Source organism: Bubalus kerabau, chromosome 21, assembly GCF_029407905.1.
Source record: "Bubalus kerabau isolate K-KA32 ecotype Philippines breed swamp buffalo chromosome 21, PCC_UOA_SB_1v2, whole genome shotgun sequence".
NCBI classification, from domain to species: domain Eukaryota; kingdom Metazoa; phylum Chordata; class Mammalia; order Artiodactyla; family Bovidae; genus Bubalus; species Bubalus kerabau.
In genome coordinates this window covers 44,763,013-44,788,364 of record NC_073644.1, presented here as the reverse complement: position 1 = coordinate 44,788,364, position 25,352 = coordinate 44,763,013, and the positions used below count along the sequence as shown (strand labels likewise).

General features: G+C 41.8%; 1 protein-coding gene across 7 annotated transcripts in view; it reads right to left on the bottom strand.

Annotated features, from left to right (window-relative positions):
* Window positions 1-25,352, bottom strand: part of RALBP1 (ralA binding protein 1) — a 41,153-nt gene that overhangs the window by 7,758 nt on the left and 8,043 nt on the right. For all 7 annotated transcript variants that reach the window (XM_055559759.1, XM_055559756.1, XM_055559758.1 and 4 more), the window contains exons 2-6: window positions 11,125-11,421; window positions 9,343-9,801; window positions 5,782-6,131; window positions 4,223-4,384; window positions 3,097-3,228 (exon numbers count right to left, since the gene is read on the bottom strand). In XM_055559759.1, coding sequence (XP_055415734.1) covers window positions 3,097-3,228; window positions 4,223-4,384; window positions 5,782-6,131; window positions 9,343-9,801; window positions 11,125-11,368 — 1,347 coding nt within the window. In that variant the 5' untranslated portion in view covers window positions 11,369-11,421. The remainder of the gene's footprint in view (window positions 1-3,096; window positions 3,229-4,222; window positions 4,385-5,781; window positions 6,132-9,342; window positions 9,802-11,124; window positions 11,422-25,352) is intronic.

The window sequence follows — 25,352 nt, the reverse complement described above, 5'->3', positions numbered from 1 at the left end:
AACAGTATGGAGGTTCCTCAAAATACCAAAAAATAGAGTTGTCATACAATCCAGTAAGCCCATTCCTGGGCCTATATCCAGATAAAACTATAATTCAAAAAGATACGTGCACCCCTAATGTTCACAGCAACACTATTCACAATAGCCAAGACATGCAAACAACCTAAATGTCCATCAACAGATGAATAAAGAAAATATATATACATATATCTATATATAAACACATACAATGGAACACTATTCAGCCATTTAAAAGCAATAACGCCATTTGCACCAACACAGATGCAACTAGAAATGATCATACTAAGCAAAGTCAGTCCCCTTATATGTGGAATCTAAAATGACTCGAACTTATTTATGAAACAGCAAAAGACTCAGATACAGAGAACAGACCTGTGGTTGCCAAGCGAATGGGAGCATGGGGGAGGAATAGACTGGGAGGCTGGGGTTAGCAGATGCCAACTATTACACACAGGATGGATGAACAACAAGGTCCTACTGTACAGCACAGGGAACTCTATTTATCCTGTGAAAAACCATAATGTAGAAGAATGTGAAAAAGAATGTGTATCTGTGTGCATGGCTGATTCACTTTGCTGTAATTAAAACAACACTGTAAATCAACTATACTTCAATTAAAAAAAAATTACTGCCTAAGCCAAAGTCAGTAAGATCTTCTCTGTGTTATTAAGTCTTAGTCTACGATTCATTAGGCACTTATTTCTATATATATTGTGTGGAAAGCGGGAAAAAAAGCTCTCTTTTTTGGCATCAGTTCAGTTCAGTTGCTCAGTCGTGTCCGACTCTTTGCGACCCCATGAATCGCAGCACGCCAGGCCTCCCTGTCCATCACCAACTCCCGGAGTTCATCCAGACTCACGTCCATCGAGTCAGTGATGCCATCCAGCCATCTCATCCTCTGTCGTCCCCTTCTCCTCCTGCCCCCAATCCCTCCCAGCATCAGGGTCTTTTCCAATGATAGATATCCAATTGTTACAGCACCATTTGTTGAAAAGAAAAAACTTCCCTAGTCAATTGTCTTAGCATCTTTGTTGAAAATTACCTGCCTACACATGTGTTGGCCTGTATCTGGACTTTCTATTCTGTATGCCCATTCTTATCGAATACTGATCGTATTGATCACTGTAGCTTTACAGAAAATCATCAGGTGATGAGAGTCTTCCAATGTAGTCCTTTTTCAAAATGGTTTAGACTATTCTAGGTCATTTATATTTCCACATAAATTTTTTTTTTTTCACAGAGATTTTAGAAAAGCTTACTAATTTCTACCCAAAATCACCTGCTTAAATTTTGATTGGAATGGAATCCACAGATGAACTTGGGAAAACCTAACATTTTAACAATATTGTGATAAAAACATATTTCTAATTTATTTATGTATTTTTTTAGGTGCGCTATCCAATATCCAATATTGGATTTTTGCAATATCCAATATTGCAAACATACGGAATACAACAGATGTGTATATCTGATCTTGTATGTTACAGCACTGGTAAACTCACATATTCAATTTTGTATAGATTTCTTAAGATTTTATACAGAGACAATCACATGATTTGTATATAAAGACTAATTTCTCTCCAATCCATATGCCTTCTTTTTCTTGTTTTGCTGCACTGGCTAAAACACCTCCAGTACAGTGTTGAACAGAAGCAGTAAAAGCAGAAATCCTTGCTTGTATACCCAATCAATCCCAGAAGAAAACATTCAGACTTTTACCATGAAGTACAATGTAAATCACAAGACTTTTTTTCTGTAAATGCTCTTTATCAGGCTGAAAAGATAAAGAGTTTTTATGAAGAAATAAATGTCAAATTCTGCTACACACTTTTTCTGCATCTACTGATATGATCTTATCATTTTTCTTATTTTTACTCTGTTAATATAATGAATCTTTAAAAGTCATTTATTCCTCAAAGTTGAAATCAACTTGATAGAACCTTTGGAGCATTCTGTGAATTAATAAGCAGACATGAAGACAGCTTCAAGAAACTAGTAAAGCAGAGGTAAGCCATCCCATTCTGTGTTGGCTCTGGTTTGTTATGTCACAGTTCCTTTATCCAAGAGGGATGCAGAAGCAAGAAAGGAAGCCGCACCCTCAGGGGTCAAGACCCTGTGTTAAAGGCTGATGGGTGACACCACACGGTGGACAATGACCACACGAGGCCTGGCTGGTCTGTCACTAAAACCTGATTCCAGGCCAAATCATGAAGGGAATAATTAAAAACAGGCATTGTAAGCAAAAGATAACCTGGTAAGCAGAGGAGAAAGAAAAATGCACAGAGGGCATCTGCAGGTCCTAGAGCACAGGGCAGACATCTCGTCGCTGCGTCCTCTCTGACAAAGCCACCGCCACGTCCATGCACACCACCAGCCCTCGAGCCAGAGTACTGCACTGTCTGGACTCTCAGCAGAACCACAACTGTGACCACCACGGACCACGTGGTCCCAGTCAGACGAATGCCAACTTGTGTCCCTTGGAAGTGCTCTTGGACCCTGATATTGAATGCGCACGTAGGTGTAAGAGGGGCCAGAGATGTGGGACCTCAACCTCAGACTGGCTGGGACACTCACAGAGTCCCAGCGCCAAGCAACACACTGAGCCAGAGGGAGACCGACAGTCGGGCTTGCAAACCCTGAGCTCATCCGGCAGAACGTGTCACCTGCCTGCTTCCAGGAAAAGAAAACCCCTCCTGACCTTCGGTACCTCCATGTGTAAGGCCTCCAGTTCCCCTGCAGCCTGTGAAATGTATCACCACTGCACTGCTTCTCACCCTGGAAACCTGTTTACAAGTCCAACCAAGCCAGAAACAACAAAACTGACATCTTTTAGTCAAACAGTGTAATTCAAAAACTCAACTTCCTAAATTAAAGGCAACACTTCCCTGATACCAAGCTGAAGGATCAATAATCAAGAACTGGAAACATGTGAACAAATCTCCCATCAGGGAACTTCCCTTCAAAAGGGATTTGTTGTCATACTTAAAAAAAATAAAATGGTATATAAAAGATTTTAGTGCATTCTTTTTACATTTCATCATAAACATGATATACCAAAATAATAAATTTACTCACTTGTCTTTTAGCTTCTCTCAGTTTTCTCTTGAGGGCTGTCAGAATTCTTTGTACTTCCCATAATCTCTCCTCTTTCGATAAATCCTTTATCCCGCCCTGTAGATCTCGATGTAAACAATTCAAAAGAAACTCCTAGAAAGTAATACACCACACACTGAATAGGATTTCACGTCTTATCATCTTAAAGCCACATGCCATTTCTAAAGATGCAAAATCAACCACTTTTCAGTTATCATTAAAGAAATGACATAATGGCACAGATTGTGTTTTCAAGGCTATGACTGAAAAATCCTCCTTAGTTTTTCTGCCTGAGCACCAGGTTCTAATCCATCAGCACACATTGGTTCCCAGCAGTCAATTCACATCCCTTCCCCCAAGAATATCAACTACTAAGAAACAGGAACTTGGAAATGACAGGGAAGAAAAGCAAGTAGGGATCTGATGTGTTACATGCAAAGAAAAGATGCAATAATAATCAAATGTAAGTAAATATCTTAGTCTTGAGTTTCTTACTAGGCTTGCCAAGCACACACAACTGACCAGCTCTATTTCAGAAGGACTGTGGGAAAGCACAGGACCTGGGGTTAAATCCTGGTTGTAAAACTTGGTAATAAACCAGGTGACACAGATTTACCTCTGCCAACTTTCATTATTCTCACCTGTAAAATAAGGCCAATAAAAGCAGCCTTGTTCAGATAAGGCAACATTTTTGGACTGCTTACAACATACCTGGCACCTTGCTGAACATTTTTTAACACATTATTTCATTTAAAGTCATCTTCAGATCAAACCTAGGAGAGGACTCACTTTTAAAGGCAATCCCCAAGTCTTAAGGAGGTTAAGCAACGTGCCTAATTCAGTCAGTCATGAGCAGAGCAAGAATTTCAAGCCAGGTCTTTTGATTTCCAAACCTGTGCTCTGTGTACCATGATATCCTGACTTAATGAGCATGAATCAGCACCACAAGGGAAGTTCTGGCCTTGGTGTGCCATGAAGAGAGTGCCTGAAAGCTACATACACACAGGAAGTGCTCAAGGACCAGGGACTCATGGGCCGTCAGCACCCCAGTCTCCCACAGGGTCAGCGCGAGGGCAGCTCGGGGGCCGGAGGGCGGGTGCGCACACACCTGTCTCCGTATTTCCTCCTTGATGCTCTCCTGGGTCTCGGGCAGTGTGGGCATCGTGGCCATGTTAGACCATCGCAGGGGCTTCGTCACTTGCTTCAGTGTCACATTTCCAAAGAGCTCTTGCACATGTGTGAAAAATACATACAGAACACGATTGCTAATCTAAAAAAAAAAAAGGATTTGCAAGAAAAATATTAAAATCATCATTTCATTTGTGTCTATTGCCTAAGTACCTTCTTTAATCTTCAGGAGTCACAAGACATGCTTTGCTACTTAATGGCCAATTTAAAGAAGAGAATGAGAAAGTACAGGTTAAGTGGTAGACTCAGCACTATGAGGGATTGGGGGAAAAGCCAAGAAAGGGACGCAGAGGCTGGTTATCATTGATTTATTCTGTTTTAGCACTAGAGCATTAACTGATTTTTTAAATCCTATGTTCTTTATTTTCCAGTTACTATGAGGCATTCTAACACACGCAACTGGATCAACTAAGAAACAGGGGAGCCTGTGGCTACAGAGGTGGGCTGAGCATGGGCACCCCCACTCCAGGGACAAACACCTTCCAGGAAACTCCAAAGCTCAGGATGGAGAGGCTAAGACATCAGGATGTTAGGTGGCTAAATAGCTGGTAAAAGAAACTGTTTCCTACCTAAAACTTACTCTGACAACACACCTGCATTTTCTGTGACACCATCATCCCTATTATAGAAATACTAAGTAACAATGTAATATTTACCAAATTCTGAAAACTTAACTAACAGGAAATTTAAGGAACATCTTCTTTCCAAGCTATAAGCAATGAGCAATGAAGGAATCTTCAGTGAAAGAAAATACACTGTTATACATAGCAGTGTGCTATAACAGTGACCAACAAGTGACCTGGTGTATTCACCAAGAGGGCTTAAAACGAAAACTATAATCCCTCTCATTGTTCTGCCCTCTGTTTCTGGCCAGAGTGAAGTATCAGTAACTCCAATAAAGGAACTCACACATTCTATGCCAGCACCAAGTGAGTAGCAGGAAGCGAAGACCAGGAATTTACGTTATAAAGAATCACCACCCACCTCCTTGAAATGCCTCCCCAGGTTAAGATTCTATAAAATACTTTATATAATCTTCATGACTGAAATCTTCAGGTTAAGTCCCTGACCAAATGAATAATGTTAGGCCCCCTTGGGCCTGAATCTGTATGTCTGTGTGACATGATTGAGCAGTAATGCTATTTGATGGAGTAACTGAAATCTTTAAAATTCTGCGGATGAACTGGGACTGCAGGTACCCTGGCTCCTCCTCCACTAAGGACAGGTCACTATCATCAGGAGCTGCTTACAGACCTACACTCAAACCTGGACAATACTCGTATTTCACAGGCACAGCTCAAAGGCCAACCTGATCACCAGCTTTCACGTCAACACCATCCATACTATGAAAGAAAACAACAACACTCAGGCCAAGCCCTTGCCCACTGTCCCTGGCCCACCGCTTGGTATGACTCGGCAATAGGAAGCGCCCTCGCCCCAACCCTAAGGGCCCACATGTGTGCCAGGAAGGCTGTGTACCTGCACAGTGGGGCTGAGCACTATGGAAATGTTCTGGATGTTCATTTTCGTTTCCAGTTCCTTGGCAATAACATGGTCCATGTGCACGATGAGCCAGGAGATGAGAAGGCGGCTGCACTCAGGCAGCTCTTCCAGCAGGCGCTGGAACTCCTGCACCTTCTCGGCCTCCGAGCTCCGGCCACACGCCTCCTCGAAGCGAGGCAGGAGCTCCTTGGTCAGCAGGTTCTCAGGCAGGTCCCGCAGGTACTGCTTCAGCAAACTGGCCACCGTGTTCGGTTCATACTCTTCCAAGTTTGGAGATTCCTCTCTGTCGTAGGCTGCTTTCAGCTCATCCACCTTGGATTTAATTCCTGAGAACATTCAAATTCAGAACAAAAAGAAGTGTTAAGAAAAAAATCAAACACACAGCTTTCTTCCCCAGCATGCCCATCATCACCCCTGGGGGAGATGGGAAAAGAGCCAACCTGGCATGTTAATTGTTTATCTGCATATCATTCACACAATTCCTCCATAAATAAGAGAGAAGGCTACACTCTGAGGACAAATTTAGCCAAACACTAAATGATAATGGAAAAACAATATTCAGAACAAATATCACAGCAAACACAGAAACATTAAGCAAATATGCCAATCGATTCAGGGAAAATATGTTTTTAAAGATTACGTAGGCAAAAGTTAAACTACAATTCGAGAATAAGCCTTCCTCTACATGAGTGGCCAACTGCTTTTTCTAACCTGTCACAAGACTGACAATATAAAATACAACTCAGTACACACAAGCATGCTGCAAAAAGGTGTGGGTGAGTACTTTTTTTATAAATAAAAATTGTATCAAATGGAAAAGGTGAGCTCACCATCTAAATAAACTGTCTGAAAATTATTCCCCAATAAATACCTAATTTCTAATAATACCTAATATCTAATTTCTACATTTAAATTCTTTACATGTTTTCTTAATCTGAAACAGGGCTAGAACCAAAAAAAAAGTGAAACCTGGGTTACTAAAATCAAATTGTTTTGCTTTTCTTACTGGTCAGAAAGAAACACACATAAATGTTTTTAAGACACTAAGTATGTAAGTCTTGACACCAATCTGCATTTAAGACAGAATTCAGTGACACTGACTGCTCGCTGGTGAGAGCACAAAGTAGCTTCCGCTGTCTTCAATACTAGAAACTTCAGGCCAAGGTGTGACGCCACACACACAGAATACCACTCGGCTGTAAACAAGAAAGAAATCCTGTGGCTGGCAACAGCATGGCTCAATCTGAGGGTGTTAAGCTACATGAAATAAGTCAGAGAAAGACAAGGACTTCCTTTATGGAATCTAAACAAATAAAGCAGTGAATGTAACAAAAAAGAAACAGACTCAGAGGTAGAGAACAAGTTAGTGGTCACCAGAGGAGAGAGGAAGTGTGAGGGCTAAGTTAGAGGTAGGGAACTAAGAGGCACAAACTAAATGTGCAAAATAAATACACTCCACAGTGCAGCACAGGGAATATGGCCAGTATTTCACAACTATAAATGGAGTATAATCTTTAAAAATACTGAATCACTGTGCTGTATCTCTGAAACGTCAAGAACACTGTACATCAACCATACTTCAATTTAAAAAAAAAAAACTTTAGGCCAGTTATTAAAAACAAGCCATGAACTGAGGCTGACATTGTAATGGTAAACATTACAAAACTTTTTAATGGCATCACAATAAATCAATAACTTAATCCAGCACTGACAAAATAAAACCAGCAATTCCAAATAGGAAAATAATAATATAGATTTTATTTTGCTATAATCTTCATTTTGAGGTGGAAAAGTTAGAAAATAAATCCTATTTTCTTACTTTTCTGAATAAAATATGGTGAGTGATAACTTTGATTAAAATTCCTGACGCCCTCCTCTCTCTCTCATCAACACCTTGCAGATACATAATTTTGCCCCAGCAGTGCCTGCTTAGAAAATGGCACAAGTGAACAATTAGAATATGTGTTTAGTCTGTTACTCTGAAATTGTTACCAAAATGCTTTCCTTTTAAAAACTGAACACTTCAAAGTCCCAGGTACAGAAAGAGCAGATGACAATAGATTAGTTTTAAAACTAGAACTTGGACATGAATAAGTGTGAATCAAAGTTCTCCATGAAAAAGCGCTACTACTGGCATTCGAAAAGAAAAGTCACAGGCACGGTTCTGCAGTCCAGAATGCTGAATGCAGTGTTCTGCCAGGGCCTCACAAATAAATACAGAACTGATCAAAGCAGGTGCTCGTTCTCCAGGAGCCAAGGACCAGGGGAGCAGCTCAGTGTCAAATAGACAAGACATTCCACACCTCCAGCTCCAAAAGAATACAAACATAAAAAATCAGGACAAAGTCCAAAGAATCCTCTGAACAATGCTGTAGGAAACTTCAGAGAAGCTTTCACCTAAAATGAAATTTCCTCATGCCTATCAAAATCATGAGCGAGAAGCAGCTATGTTAGTACTGTGTAGATCTTTAAAAATCCATCTAATTTTTCTTAAAAGGCAAGTTTTACATGCAGTTAAATATGTTTATGTAACTAAGAAATTGTAAGTTAAAATTCAGTGCCTAATTCATTTTCTTATTTTCTATAAAATAGCAGCATATTAGCCAAAATACTCTTAAATAAATGTTATCTGTGGGCTATGTAAAGGTCTCCCCAGTTATCAAACATGCCTGCCTTTCTTAATAAAGAAAGGGCATATCAAATCTACCTTCATATCAAATCTACCTTCAAGAAATGTGCATGAACCAATTAGATAGAAAAACTAAATCTAGTCTCTTTATTCTAAATGTTTCTAACTCATCATGAACACGCATGAGCAACGACGCATGTACAGCCTTAGTCATAGGAAGGTGATGGGCGACAGCACGGATGTCGCACAGGTAGGACTTGCATCCTGCACCAACACCAAAGCCACACCACTTTGTAAGAAGAGAGTCTCAGTTTTGGACCACACATGTCTTGTTTGACTTTAGACACCCAATAGGAATCACACTCCTGCCAAGTATGAGATGTTAGTTTTCACACACACAGAATGTAGGAAAATGGAACCTAGACTTCACTAGCATTATGTCAGAGCCACATCTAACCTAGAGGAATCCACCCTGCGGTCTAAACACTTAGCAAGAACAGCCCATCCCTCAGCTGGACTGAGGAAAAACTCACATGACAGCGTTAGCACTGTGTCTCGTGGCCAAGACACATTCTGGATGCAGAGGCCAGACGCCTTCCCTCCCCGCTGACCTCCTCCCGGCACCCAGCCTCTCGGGGGTGCCCAGGTGAGGGGTGCTGCCCACACGGGCCAGGCACTGCACAATGAACCCACGGTGAGCCCGCCTAATGGGGGTGTGGGGATCGAGTAAAAAAGGCAGCGTGCGCGCGCGCACACACAGACACAGTGTGGGGGCCTTCATTCACCGGGAAGGACCAAGGACATGAATGAGGCTTAGGACCCGTGTCACAACCTTGCTCACAAGCACTCTGCTCCTTCCTTTGAAACACAGAGGCAAGCCGACCGGTAGCAAGCAGCGCGGCCCTCACCTGACACCCTGTAGATGCCCTCGCACTTCATGCCATGCTTCTCCACGTAGTCCACGCACTCCCGGAAGACCGCGGGCAGCCGCACGCCGTCGTACATCATGGTCCTCTCCACCGCGTCGGCCAGCGGGATCCCGAAGATGGGCCTGAGGCTCGGGACGTCCAGCTGAGGCACCTCTGGCTCCTGAATCGGCTTCTTCTTCTTCTTCTTCTCCTTCCACTGTTTAACCACGTCAGCTGCTGTCAAGTCTTTTGACTTCTTCTCTTTATGCTTCTCCTCTTTGTGCTTTTCTTCTTTATGTTTTTCCTCTTTGGGTTTCTCTTTTATTTTAAAATCTTTCTCTTTCTTTTTAGAAAAGCTGGGCTTCTTGAAGACATGGATCCCCTTGGACCTCTTCATTTTGGAAGGACTTTCGGCTTCATCCCCCGAACTATCTTCCTGAAAGGCAGCATAGCCCTCAGCTGCCAAAAAAACGCAGGAAGCGTGAGTCACAGTCTGCTGAATGTCACACTGTCCATTTTCTATGTTTAAAACAGGTCCAAAGAAGAGTCACCTGGCCTTGGCGACCTAGCTTTCCACCTGTGGCCCAGCCCTCCTGTTCTCCCAGCCACTCATCTCGGCTGAAAGGTGTTGCTGTGACATCTCTCAACCACAAGAGGGCAACATGCCCAGAGCTCGTTACCCTTGCAACTGGTTTTATTTTACACATGTGTGCAAGAGGAACTTTTACAAACCAAATTACTGAAAACAATCATTTATTATTTCAACTTACTTGGAAAGAATCCCACCATCACACACAACATTCCTTCACAGTCGGAAGAACATCCTCTAACCTACACTTCTCTTAGCTTAGGTTTTCCTATTTGGTTCCTGGAATCTGAAGCCGGCTCCAGTCACAATTGGAGATGCAGGACTATGTAGGTGCTCTTTTCCTCTCCACCGCACCTGGCTCCAGGGTCTCTGGCTGGTAAGTTCTCTCTGGGGCCAGCAGCAGGGACGGAGCCTCCTCTGGGGAGGACCGACCAGGAAACCCCTAACCTTGAGCGTTGGCCACGCCCCTGAGTCAGAAAGCCTGGGTTTCACACTAACAGCTACTCAATATCAGAGCTGTCCTAGTTTGGCTTCCTTGTTTTGGGGTTTTTTTTTAAACATCTAAAACTCTCCTGTTCTTTTCTTTAGCCAAATATCTTACAAGCTAAAATAGAAATTAATAATAGAGATTTTAAAATAGAGATTAAAGGTACTGCATAAATTTCCCTCTGGTTAAAATACCACGAACTCCACACCAACCAGAATGGCAAAAGAAGAGCATGATATTGGGTGGCCAAAAAGTTCATTTGAGTTTTCCTGTAACGTCTTACAGGAAAACCCGAACTTTTCAGCCAACCCAATAAAAAAAGCTATCATCCTCCCTACAGAACAGGAATCCCATATGGGTGTGTCGTGGCATCTGCTTAAGAAAACAAATACACTATCTTTTACCATGTGCCCCAACTAGCCTACAACCTCATCAAGACAGTAAGACTCCATAAGCACAAAATTTCAACATTTATTTTTCATACATTATTTTAAAAAACCAACTTAAGAAACCTCCACCAGAAAACTTTACCACTTCTGGAAATTCAGTATTTTTACTTGTGATAGTAAGACCCTAAAATACAAAAACTGAGACCCTGAAAAGAAAATATAAAACAGGAGTCCCTGGATCTAGGATGGCAGGTACACGTGACTAGAGCAGAAATTTACCTAGAATAAAACCACAGCACAGAGGAAACGGCACTTACTCCTTTTTTCCTTTTTCTTGAACTTTCCTTTCTTCTTCCCATGGTCCTTCTCATCGTCAGACACTACGTCGGGAGGCTCGTGGAGGCTGTCGTGGGGGGGTGAGGGCTCACCCGTGCGGTACAGCCCGGGAAACTTGGTGGGGCTGATCTCCTCAGAGCTGGGGGTGCGGGTGAGCCCGCTGCCATGCTCCACCCTGCGGTGCTCACTGGGGCTGCTGGTGGGGGGCAGGAAGCACTCGGTCATGCTGCCTCCCTGATGACAGCGAGGAGGGCTTCTTGGTCACCTACCCATCACACCTGCGGGAGACACAGCATCACGGTCACCTGGTGGCCACCAACGCCCAGGGGCAGCAGATAGACGCACAGCTCGGCAAACTCCCCCCTCAAGAACCGTCGCTGGTTTTGTCATCTTGAGTTGATTCGTGCCTCACACATGCACATCAGTTCTCAAAAAGCTGAAAGCACTGGATCTTCAAATGTGGGGAAAATTAACCAAATGGAAGGACATAGGACATCAAGGCAGGACACAGGGTTTCTCCTAAAAAGAGCCAGCCGCTCTGTAAGGGGTTTCATTTTGATTGTTATCCAACAGAAAACTTTAATTTTTCTTAAGTTATGACCAAACAACCATGAATAACAAGAAGACTCTTGGTATAACTAACACATGAATAGTTCAGTATCATTAGTGAAATTTACAGAACAGTGACAGATGCAGCGATTCACACAGGTACAGGCCATTAGCTGCAGTTACATACCGCATTAGACAAGCCATGTGCTGATACAGCTAACAAAGGAAGAACCTCATTTGCTCATTCCTAAACTATACACAAAACGGTTTTGCTACAATGGACACTACAAAGGACAAATGTGGATAAACAACAAGTTTCTACTGTGCAGCTCAGGGAACCGTACTCAATATCATGTGAGAAACCAGAACGGAAAATAGGAAAAAGAATATATATATGTGTACATATGTGTATAACTGAGTCACGGTGCTGGACAGCAATAATTAACACAACTTTGTAATCCAGCTATATTTCAATAATAAAATTTTTTAAAGAAATAATAAAGTACAAATGTAAGAAAAGTTCAAGATCTGTTCACATTTTTCTTCTTCATAAGACAACGGTACACAGTTTAAGTACCATGTTCAAAAGTGAACTGTGTTAGTTCTTACTCCTCTTTAATGTTTTTATAATATTCATCTGAAAAACTACCAGAATCACTTCTCTTTGCACTGACTTAAGGTGATTCTGAAATTTTAAAAACACACAAACACAAGTGTAACTGATAAATCTGACCATAAACAAAGTCAAAAGACAACCAAATGTGAAAAAAAATGTGTAAATTATGATAGCGAACTTTTCTAAAAAGCAGAGTTCTCACAAATCAATGAAAATTTCAACATAGCAAGAATGTGAAGCAGTTCACAGGAAAATGACTAATATCCACATGAAAATATCATTCAAGTGCAATTGCAATTTTAAGAACATAAGACGGTAAGTTAGAATTTTTATAACATCAGACTGGCAAAGAACAAAAAGGGTCTATAATATACCAGCATACTAAGTGCTGGTAAGGGTGTGAATATTCACTAAGGGAGAATATCCACCAACAGCTGAAGTATAAACCAGCACAGTCTTTTCTGAAAAGCAACTGGCAAAATCTATCAAAATTTTAAATGTGCTCTCTTTGATCTAAGAATTCCTCTTTTTAGGAACTTATCCTTCAGACATCCTTTTACAAGCATTCAAAGATGTGCACATGAAAATAATCATTTTAGCACTGGGAAAGCAAAGACAGCAAAATCTAAATGGCTATCAATAAAAGACACGTTAAATTAGGCTTGATCCAAATAATGGAATGTAAAGTCACACACAAGCCATCTCTGACATAGTAAACCATTGTTAAGTCTCTGAAGTTGTAAAAGAGGAGGGAGAGAAAGTTGTTTTTTTTTATTTTGAGCCTTACCATGCCCATCTATCACTTGTACTGCTATTATCACGTTTTTCAAATGAACAGGCCATGTTTTTTTAGTCTCATAAAAATTGTTTTTGACAATATTTAATATTCTGAGGAAAGCAATTTACAGCACAGTATCAAGTTTTAAATATACAAGCACACAAAAAAATGTAAGAACAAGGGAACCTTAGTAACAATTATCTCTGAATTATAAGGTTATAAGTGATCTTTTCACTTTTTTACGTTTCATCAGTTTCCTACCAGTACAGTATGCCTTACTACTTGCCTAAGCAGGAAAAACATTAAGCGAGAAATTTCATCAAAGGGACTGTAAGCATCGCTGTCACTCTGATTCTCTGGTTTTACTTCATGGGTTCTGACGGCTGGTGTTTTTTTTAAATACATTCTTTTCTTAAGGGATGAGAGTTTAAAGGGAGCTAAGATGCCACCAGCCTATCGGTTATACATCACAGGTGGGGAAACTGAAGTGTGAAGAGCGGAGAACAAAAACACGGGTGCGGGAAGGAGCACAGCTCGCCCCGGCCTGGGCCACACGCCTCCCTGCTCTCTGTCTCCTCCGCGCTGGGACCCGCCTTCCTCCCAGGAGTCCTGCTCAGCCATACTCATCTTTCCACATCAGGCCCGCAGATGGGCACAAGGAATCTTTCTGGAGTGATGCGAACAGTCTAGATTTGGATTGTGGTGATGGTTACGAACTGTAAATTGACATTTTAAGTGAGTGAAATCCTATGGTATGCAAATTACACCTAAATAAAGCTGCTAAAAAAAGGATCAAGTACCAGCACCCCTTTCTCCAGGAATCCCCGCTCATGCCTCACGTGGCCCAGGCTAAGCCGTGCCCCCCTCCGGAGCTACAGAATCATGGAGCACACCTGGACGCCGCACTGGGCCTTAAGGACCTGTGCATGGGGCCATCTTGCCAGTAATTCGCAAGCCCAACATTTAACACAGCACAGGCTGCACGGGAAGTAGTCAGACGTTTCCTTAACCAACTAAACCCACTAACAAGTCTCTCCATATTCTCAATACGCTGTGTCCCGCTGATGACACAAAGATGAGGAGAAATGACTTGGCCCTCAGCCTCAACTTTTAATTACAGAAACAAAGAAAGGAAACCCACATTTCATTTGAGTTCTGTGGCTTCAGGAACTTTCACCTCAACCTGACATGTCCTGTGAGAAAAGTGTTTTTCCAGGTTTACAAACTGTACAACTAAGGCTCAGAGAAGTGAAGTAATGTATCCTACGCCACACAGCAAGAGGTAAAACTAGGATGTGCTTGACGGAAACACACATTCTTTCTACTAAAGTGCCCTCTGTGTACACATGTACACACACACACACACACACACACGAGAGCACACTTACGCCAGGAGGAGCAGCATATTAATGACACAAGCAGAAACGTGGGGCTTGTTATGAGAATAGCAAGAAGACGGGTCTGATGGGAGCAGATGCATGAAGAAGCAACAGAAAAGACATGGAAAGACAAGATGGTTCTGAACTGAAAGCCAGCTGGGGCCGAGCTGAGGAGGTCATCACCAAGTTCAAGTCCAGAAGCGACAACGCTGGGGCTGCAAGGCATGAGGGCAGGACCACGAATCACAGAACGCAGGTGGGTCTGGACCGCCCCCCACTCTGCAATCTGCACACTGGACTGACAAGGAAGAGTCCTGTTCCTGACACCCTGAAGAGATGATCTTGCGAAAACCACTCCAGAGGAACAGCTGCTGCCCTGACTCAGCCTCGCATGGCTGGGAGGAGCGGCCGCCGGCGCACAGGATGGAGCGAGGCCGGAACAGAGGTGCAGGAACGGTCCTGAGCTCAGGGAGCCACACACACACCTCAGCGTCCTGAGTAAGTGGGCAGAGAGACAGGCCTTGAAGGGTCCACGGTGAATTTCAGCATAAACAGCCAAAGGTGAGGGGGGGAAAAAAAGAAATTCCTACTTCTGAGGCAAGAGGAGAAGTAATGTAAACTTGTCAACATTTAAGAAAGATGTCAGCACAGCTAAGAAAAAGATCGCATACTGACAGGCAAAGAAGGCAGACAGGACGGGGCCTCGAGATACGAGGACCAACACTGATCCCAGAGGGTGCTTTCTGCCTCTGCATCGCAGACTTGCAGCAAAACATGCCAGAAACACCAGCGATGACAAAAGCCAGCCCTCTCAGCTGAAGGACCAGAAGGGGGCGGTCCTTCCAGACAGAAAACACAGTCTACTCCAACCAGTAGACAGACAACAGAGTCTACTCCGTGGTCTACTCCACCAGAGACGTAACCATGACAGTATGGTACTGGAGCAAGGGTGGACAGGTTAGTGAACAAAACAGAAACTTCGCAGAGGCTCGCATATACGCAGTCAACTGTCTGTCAACAAAAGTTCCAAAGGAATTCATGGGGCAAGGAAAGTCTTCAGCAAGTGGCGCAGAGTAACCATGTGGGGAAGAGAGAAGGTCAGCCCTCCATTGCATCACCACAGAGTGTGCATGACAAACTACAGACACAAAACTTCACTGCTAATAACTTAAAACTTCTACACAAAACACATTTGTGAGCCCTTGAAGGAAGAATTTCCCAGACAGGAACAGAAAGCAATTAACTACTGAATTAAAAGTCCACAAACTAGACTTTTTATCAAAAGCAAAAATTTTCACTCATCAAAAGATAGTAAGAAGAAAATTAAGAGTCAAGGCCAAGACGTGGAGAACACACTTACAGTGTGTGTGTATGTACGTGTGTCTCACAAAAGACTTAAACCCAGGATATATACAGAACTTCTACAGTTCAACAATAGACAATCCAAAACAAAAATGGGCAAAATCAAGCAAACAATTTACAAAAGAAAATCTATGACTGGTCAATAAGCCCATGAAAAAACCTCCACATCACCAAACATCAAAGAAATGGAAATTAAAACCATGATGAGCTATCAACAGACACCATCCAGAATGGCTGACGTGCAAACAGAACTATAATTCCTAACGCTGGTGAGGATGTGTGGCACTAGAAATTTAATACACTGCTGGTGGGAATGTAACATTTAACCACTTTGAAAAAGTATTACTATTTGGCAGTGTCTACTTAAACTCTTACCATATGACCCAGCAATTCCACTCCTGAGTATCTACCCCAGAGAAATGGAAACATATTCACACATATTCACATGATCAGAGTAACTGTATTTATCACAGATAAAAAACAGAAACACATTGCCATTAACAAGCCTGGATAAACAAGCGGAAATATATTCACACAATAGAATACTAGCATTTTTTGAAATGAACAAACTAGTCAGCCATACAACAAAACAGATGAACTTCAAGATAGCACTGCAGACACCCGAGATTACAAAGTGTATGACTATTTATACGAAGTTCTGGAAGAGGCAAGCTCATCTCCATCGGGAGAATCTAGAACTGGGGTCCTGGGGTTTGGGGAAGAGGCAGGGCCAGAGTACAGAGCAGCTAGAGAGAACTCTCCAGGTTGATGGCTGTGTTCTATGTCCTGACAGGCACATGGGCTACACACACACACACACATTTGCTGAAACACATCTTCATGAAACACCGCAGACACACACCATTGTGTTAGTCTCAGGGTACTGGTGGTTTGACACTTAGGTCCATTTTGAAATGATGACCAGTTGTGAGCCTAGTAACCACCTGTCCCCACACAAAGTTATTTCAACATTATTCCACATTCCTTACGCTGCACATCACATTCCGAGGCTTTCCTTTTAATAACTGGGGGTTTGCACCTCCTGATCCCCTTCATCTATTCAACCCTCCACCTCCTTCCCTTCTGGCAACCACGTATTTGTTCTCTGTATCTATGAGTCTATTTACATTTTGTCTTATTTTTCAGATTCTACACATAAGTGAGATCATATGGTATCTGTTTTTCTCTGTCTGACAGATTATCTCACTTAGCAAAATGCCTCTAGATCTACCCATGGGGTCACCAAAAAAAAAAAAATTAAACTGTGCCTATCACTGAATATACATTACACCTCAATAAAATCTCACAGATAGGGAAAAAACCATGGATGTTATGCAAAGATGATCATGAGCCATTAAAAATATGAACTCTCCTCAAATGTTGCTACTCTCACCCTAATGGTTGACATCCCCTCCCAGCCCCCCACACCCAAAATCACTGCAAGAGGAATGTCTATTTCCAGTTTTTCCCAAATGAAAGCCTATGGCTACCTGGGAAAAATCTCTCTCCAGAGAGAATTTAAGGAAAAAAATGTGACTTCTGTAATAACTAACAAAAACTATTAAAAGTATTTCCATACATCTAGAATTTTACTTTAGAATCCCCCAAATTATACCTTTGAAATTAAATATTTCATGTAAAAAGAACAGTTATGACAGTTTTAACTGGGGTAAAGCCAAAAATAAGTTTCACAAAATCAGACTCAAACTTAATAAAGACTTAAAAAACTTCACTCCTCTAAAGAACCAGGATATACACTGTTTCCAACAGTCTCTTCTGCTCATGTACCAGTGTTAATCAGCACATGTAAGAGGAGCCACTCAACTATGCCAAAGGACAAAGCAGTATCAGCAGGAAAGACCGACTGCTAAACTGAAGTCTCCTGAAATGAGGTTTTGAAAATAACTCCAATGATTCATTAAACTTGATAATATCTACACAGACAAGGGCCTCTTCCAAAAAACCAACAGCTTGCTTAACTAGTTCACAAGTTAAACACATCCAGTATTTATAAATGGATTTTTATTAAATACAGCCTAAAAGTCATTGGAAGCAGCTTTTCCTTATTTTTATGGTTTTAAAAAATAGTCTGTAAGTTAAAAGTCTCTAACCTAAATCTCTACAAGGGACTCCAGTTACTGGCTCGTTAGAACATACTGAGCACTGACCCCCCCCCATAACCTACTGTCCAGGGATGGCCAACTTCATAAGCATATGTCCATGCAAAATACATTCTTGTTCTTCAAATTTTCTCAGAATTAAAGAGCATCCAGCTCACAAAGGGCCACTAAGCACCCAACACCATACATGCAGAGACCCATCAGAGCACACCATGAGGTCTCAGGGTACAAGGGACAGAGAGATGATCCAGAAAGACTCCTAGCGGGCAGAACAGGACAAGCAAATTACAGAAGATCACAATCGATTTGCCAATAGGACCATGGAAATTTACAGACAATAAACAAACATACTCAAAATTCTGATAAGAAAACCAGTTTCAACAACCACCCGAGTGTACAGGTAGAATAAAGATACTTCAGACACACGGCGGCAAGGACTGTATTCCCTGTACACTTGCCCAAGAGACTTGACGACCTGAGATGCGACCTGACGGGCAGCAAGGAACCCAGGAAAAGCAGGCCTGTGGCCAGCTAGTGACACAGTCCCTGTGACCCCGGGGAAGAAGGGTTCCAACACATCTGCCTGTGCGGAAAAGAAGAACAAGACTGTAGCTTTGGGGACAAATCTGTCATAAGAACAGAGTAAAAAGCAAATAACAGTAAGAGACGACCGTTAACTTTAAGAAAAAAGGTAGACAGGAGAATGAAACCGTAGTCCTCTGCCTGGCTCAGGATTACACAGTGCTTCTGTAATAACCACGATGAAAACGATGGATGCTGACTGATGGAACCAAGCACTGTGCAAGCCATGACTATGCTGGAGGGCTGGGGGCAGCGAACCCGGGGAGGATCTCAGAGACCCAAATCCTTATCCACCTAACACCCAGGTAACAGAGGACATTCAAAACTGCCATCTTCAAAAACAGCAATTTAAGGGTATTACTTAGGTAAAGGAAATAAACACCAAAAGAAATAGCTGAAAGGAAAGCTTCAGCTATAAAACTCGGGAGGCGGGGTGCTGGGGCAAGGTGGGGACCAGCATTTTGCCTGAGTCTTGACACTGGGCTGGGGTCCCCAAGGCCACCCCGGGGTCGGCGATTCGCTAGGAGGACTCACATCAGTAAGCACACAGTCACGCTCAGGCTGAGACTTATTACAGAGAAAGGATACAGAGCAAAAAAAGCCAAGGACAAGGGGCCGAGTCCAGAGGAACCAGGTGTATGCTCCCAAGGGCCCGCTAGCAGGGGAGACATAGGGACACATAGGAAGCGCCAGGGGTTTCTGCCTGCTCCTCCATCAGCCCAAGGTCCCCGAGGAGCCCAGTCACAGCGGCATTCTCTGCGGAGCGGGTACTGAAGTCCCAGACTCCCAGAAAGAAGGCAGGCACTCTGCGTCAATCAGGCTATTCTACAAACCGCTGAGACCCAGTAACCACACTTTTCACTTACACAAAATTTTATAGGCCATAAGGAACTTGACTCATCAAAGGATTTCTCTTCAGACATGAACATTACTATTCAAGAAAAAAAAACAAAACCAAGTTTACGAGCTGAGATGAGGCAAATAATCCTTCAGATGAAGCAGATAAGGCTTAGGGAGTTTCCTATCGTCCACAGCGAAGTCCCTGCCACGCTAACACGCGCGAGGTTCACAGCCTATGCCCGTGATGCACAGCAGTATCCACAGGTGCAGAACCACGCACACCCCCACAGACCAACTGTCAGCCCTCTGGGTTGTTACCTGATTGGTCCTTTCAAAACTCCCAACTTTTGTTCAGGTCTGTGAGGACAGATGAGCCTGGCGGGGTCGCAAACAATCGGGCACGACTGAGTGACTAAACAACAAGTACTTTAATAGACATTTTACTCGAGTTACTGTTTCTTTTCTGCAGTCATCTTATATATCATCAAATTTAATCTTTATTTTAATTTCTCCCCAACCCCCAGGCACTTAGCCAAAAAACTTTTAATTAGTGCCCCATATGCCATAGAGAAATTCACTGAATGACACAGTGATTTATGTTTTCCACTCAGCTTCTCAACATTCTCAGTGTCGTTGATTAAAATATGCCTAAGAGGGCTTCCCTGGTAGTCCAGGGTCCAATGCAGGGGACACGGGTTCGATCCCTGACCCAGAAGACTCAACATGCTGCAGAGCAACTAAGCCCGTGTGCCGTAACTCCTGAGCCTGCGCTCAGAGCCCGGGAGCCGCGACCTGTGCTCCACAAGAGGAGAAGCCACCGCAACAAGAAGCCCAGGCACCACTGGCAGGCAGCCCCCATTTGCTGCAACTACAGGAAGTCCGTGAACAGCGATGAAGACCAGCACAGCCAAAAGCAAACAGATAAATAATAAGACATCTCTAAGATATATGTTACCAAAATCAGTTTAAAAGATGTGAAATTCCAAAGTTCATGATAATGAACACGAACGTATGAATGTCTTTTTAAGGCTGACAATAACTATTACATGACTATTAACAAGAAAACAGAAAAATTCACATTTTAGGAAACTGATATAATGCAATATAAAATAAACCTCTGGATGAAACAGAAATCTGCAAAGCACAGACTATTGCCATTATTTAGGTGAACATAAAAACTCTGAGGTTCAGAACTCCAGGTGTCAGGAAATGAGCAGCCAGAACATACAGTATCTAGCAGCCAGAAATAATTCCACCTCTGCCTGGGCTGAAAGGCTGGGGAGGACACAGTTCAGTTCTGCACACAGCTGTCCAAATCAAAGGGCATGTATGTATAGTAAGTATGGAGAGAAAAGTCCACTGCCTTTACATGAAATCCTATAAGTGCTATAGGATAGCACTGAAAGTGCTATATCATAAGCAGTCACAAACACCAAGGACCAAAAAAAAGTTTTCTTATTAAAAAAACCTTGTGACCTAAGTGGGAAGGAAATCCAAAAAAGAGGGGGTATGTGTATACATATAGCCAATTCACTTTGCTGTACAGCAGAAACACAACACTGTAAAGGAACTATACTGCATTAAAAATTAAAATTTAAAAAACTTAATAAATATCATTTGGAATGTAACAATAAAACAGCACATTTTTAAAGTAACAGGTGGGAGACAGGTGGTATCTTTCCTGCCACATCTCATATAATCACATGATCCAGTCTCAAGCAAATCTTAAATCAGAACTTGGCTTGGAAACAGGGGAGCCCAATAAACCTCATTTAATAATTTTTAAAATGCACACCATTGGTTACAATAGAAAGTGGGTAAAAACATCTAGTCCATGTTCCCCAACAGTGCGCAGACGGACCCAGGGCACTGTGAGCAAACTCCACGGGTCTGAGGTAGCTCAAACTAAGGGAAGCACAGTGCTACTCGACACCTGTCAGTCACTGCACAGCTACCAGAAAAGAAGGTGGCTTCAACACTCAACTGTGCACATCCCCTTCAACAGCATACCTTCATAGAGCAGGGCTTTATAGCGGTTTTTTAAAAATCAACATGGAACAAGAAATAAGGGTGGTGATGTTCAATCTGATTGCAAAGTATCATAAGCTGCACAGTGTTTAATGGACACACAGAAACCACTAATTTTAGTTAAGATTAAGATAAAAATGATTTTCTTTTTTAGCTTATGTGTATTATTTTTTTCAAATGGCTACTAAGTTGCCTGTCAAGTGGGCCTTAGTAAGCATCACTAGGAACAAAGCTAGTGGAGGTGATGCAATCCCACTTGAGCTATTTCAAATCCTAAAAGGCAATGCTGTTAAAGTGCTGCTTTCAATATGCCAGGAAATTTGGAAAACTCAGCAGTGGCCACAGGACTGGAAAAGGTCAGTTTTCATTCCAATCCCAAAGAAAGGCAATGCCAAAGAAATGTTCAAATTACCACACAATTGCATTCATCTCACACACTACCAAAGTAATGCTCAAAATTCTCCAAGCCAGGCTTCAACAGTACATGGACCATGATCTTCCAGATGTTCAACCTGAATTTAGAAAAGGCAAAGGTCTGTCTAGTCAAAGCTATGGTTTTCCAGTAGTTATATATGGATGTGAGAGTTGAATTACAAAGAAAGCTGAGTGTCAAAGAATTGATGCTTTTTAAACTGTGGTATTGGAGAAGACTTTTGAGAGTCCCTTGAACTGCAAGGAGATCAAACCAGTCAATCCTAAAGGAAATCAACCCTGAATATTTACTGAAAGGACTGCTGCTGAAGTTGAAGCTCCAATACTTTGGCCACTTGATGTGAAGAACTAACTCATTGGAAAAGATGCTGATGCTGGGAAAGTTGGAAGGCAGGAGGAGAAGGGGATGACAGAGGATGAGATGGTTGGATGGCATCACCGACTTGATGAACATGAGTTCGAGCAAGCTCCGGGAGTTGGTAATGGACAGGGAAGCCTGGTGTGCTGCAGTCCATGGGGTCTCAAAGAGTTGGACGCAACTGAGCGACTGAACTGAACTGAAAGTTGCTAATAAATACATATTTAGTTGTGTGAGCCTAACAATATAATTTAACATACTATTAAACATTTCCATTAGGCTGACACCAGGTCAAATACATGAGATATGTTATGAGGCTGAAATATCAAGTCATAAAAGAAATGAAAGATGCTTGGAATCAAGACAAAAGGACTCAGAAGTCATCTAGAAGATGCTCCCACTGGCCAAAGATGCCAAAGAGAACCAATAAAATTAATAACTGCCACGAACTGAAGTATCAAGTATATTTAAATCCACGAGTTCATAAAAATATTTAAAAATAAAATTCACTGATCACTTTGGAGGATATGAGAACTAGAGAACCAAGTAGTTGTTTGGAATAACTGGCAAATAAGGGGGGGGAGCATTTATTCTGAACCTCCTATACCAAGTATAGTTCAGCCAAGTTTCCTTTTATCAAAATCTTCCATGTAATAAACAAAGAAATAAAAGACTATCACCACTTAATAAGCAATTTAAAAATAGATATTGGCAACAACGGCTGTTAATATCACAGACAAAAAAAGAGACACTGGCCTGGAAAAATTAAACTGATAAAACCTGATTCTGATTAAGTCTCAAAATATAGGGACATACAATTTAGTTTATTTAGCTAATACTAAAGAAAAAGAGGGGAAGGAAGAAGAGTGGGAGAATGAACATAAAAATTAAGAGACTTAAGACCGAGAGGAGAAGGGGACAACAGAGGGTGAGATGGCTGGATGGCATCACCGACTCGATGGACATGAGTTTGGGCGGACTCCGGGAGTTGGTGATGGACAGGGAGGCCTGGCATGCTGAGGTTCAAGGGGTAGCAAAGAGTCGGACACGACTGAGTGACTGAACTGAACTGAAGACTGAGTATGAGAAGACAAGCCACAGACTAGGAGAAAATATTTGTAGAAGACATACCTGATATAGGACCACTATCCAAAATACACAAAGAACTCTTAAAACTCAACAATACGAAAACAAAACAATTTAAAAATGGGCAAAAGCCCAGAACAGAAACATCACCAAAAAAGATACAAATGACAAATGAGCATATGAAAAGATGTTCCATATCATATATCATTGGGGAATTACAAATTAAAACAGCAATAAACATGACAAAAGTAAATCTAGATTTAAAAAAATTTTTTCATAACTGTGTGTGGTGATGAATGCTAACTAGATTTACTGTGGTGATCATTTCATAATATATACAAATTTCAAATCTGGCTCTCAATTTGCAGTGCTTCTGATTTAATTTAGCCTCCAAATGATTATGATCATGCTTCATTTTATCAAGTATCACTCTGAAAGCAACTCCAAACAAGTTCTGCTAGCATTTTTGTTGTTCAGCTAGATTTTTGTTTTTAATTACTTTTAAGGCAAAAGCTTTACATTTAAATATCTATACAATCTTTCCAGGTGATCAGTTTGATGGACTTCATTCAAACTGATCAACTGCAAAGAAAGAGACCTAGCGCCTGGTGTAGAGTAAGCACTCAATAAATAAAAGCCTCATTCCACGATTTACACTATGATTGTTTAGAACAGAAGGTATACATGTTTATACATTCTTTGCTCGTATGTGTATAAAACACCTCTGGAGGAATATACCAGAAAAGATTAAGTTGTGATCTTTTCAGTGTTATCCTTAATGGCTCACCCAGGCCCCCAGTCCTCAGTAAAGAAATTGGGAGAGACCCTGATGGGGAAAGAGAATGTGGCACAGCTGCAGGTCTAAGTACCATCACTCTTCATAGATGGGGTTTCCTTATCTGTCAATATTGACACAGAACTGCCACAGCACTGCCAAGATTAAACAAAATAGTATTCATGGTCTACAGCAGGTACTCAGTAAGCAGCAACAATAATATCTACACAAAAGCAACAATATAAAATTCCTGGACAAAACTTGAGATTTTATAAACTATATCCTCTGCCTATAAAAGTGTGAAAAAGGAAGAGTTTTACTGCTTTTTCTTTCCTTGACTCCCATTTTAAATAACGTTCGGAAAATCATAAGTGCACTGTTAAAAAAAAAAAGTCATAAACAAATGTAAGAAGCCAAGAAGAAACCTGGAGAAAAAGTACTGGCACTAGACATGACAATTACTTTGCAAACTAATAAATAAAAACAAAAAGCGATTGAGGATTTGAATCTGAAGCAAATACTTTTAAAATGAAAAAACAGGGAATTTAAAAGATTCTGTTTTTCACCCACCAATTTTCTAAAGAGGAACAAGTCTGATGCCCAACACTGGAGGGTGTGATGAGCCAGTCGCATGCTACTGGTAGAAGTGCAAACTGATTCATTCAGAAGGCAATTCAGCAGCATCTACCAAAAATTAACACTCCGACCTAGCAAATTCACTGTTAAACCTTGTCCCCAAATAGACAAAAGTAAGCAAAGCACTGTTTTTGATGGCCAAAAACCCTTTATTATGCTGCATCTCTACAAGCACCTCAAATTCTTTAGGAAAAAAGCAAAGAACAGAGAAAAATACTAACCCAACTATATGCTGTCTACAAAAGATTCACGTAAACTATAGTAACAGAGGCAGCCTAATAATGAATGGAGTGCTAAATAAACAGATGGAGTGAGGTTAAAATGATAGCCTGAGTGCTCAGTTGCTAAATTGTGTCCAACTCTTTGCAACTCCATGGACTGTAGCTCTCCAGGCTCCTCTGTCCATGGGATTTCCCAGGCAAGAATACTGAAGCGGGTTGCCATCTCCTTCTCAAAAAATGATAGCTTAAGGAACTCCAAAAGTTTACCCTCAGAAGAGCCAACTAAAATCAGTCAGAATCCACTTTAACCCTGGAAACTAACCAGAAGCCTGTAGCAACAATTCAGGGAGCATTTATTCAAGAAAAACACCTGAATCTTAGTGAGAACGTAGGATTCTATGATATTTAATTCACTCTGATCCTATCCTGGGCTTCCCAAATCAGTGG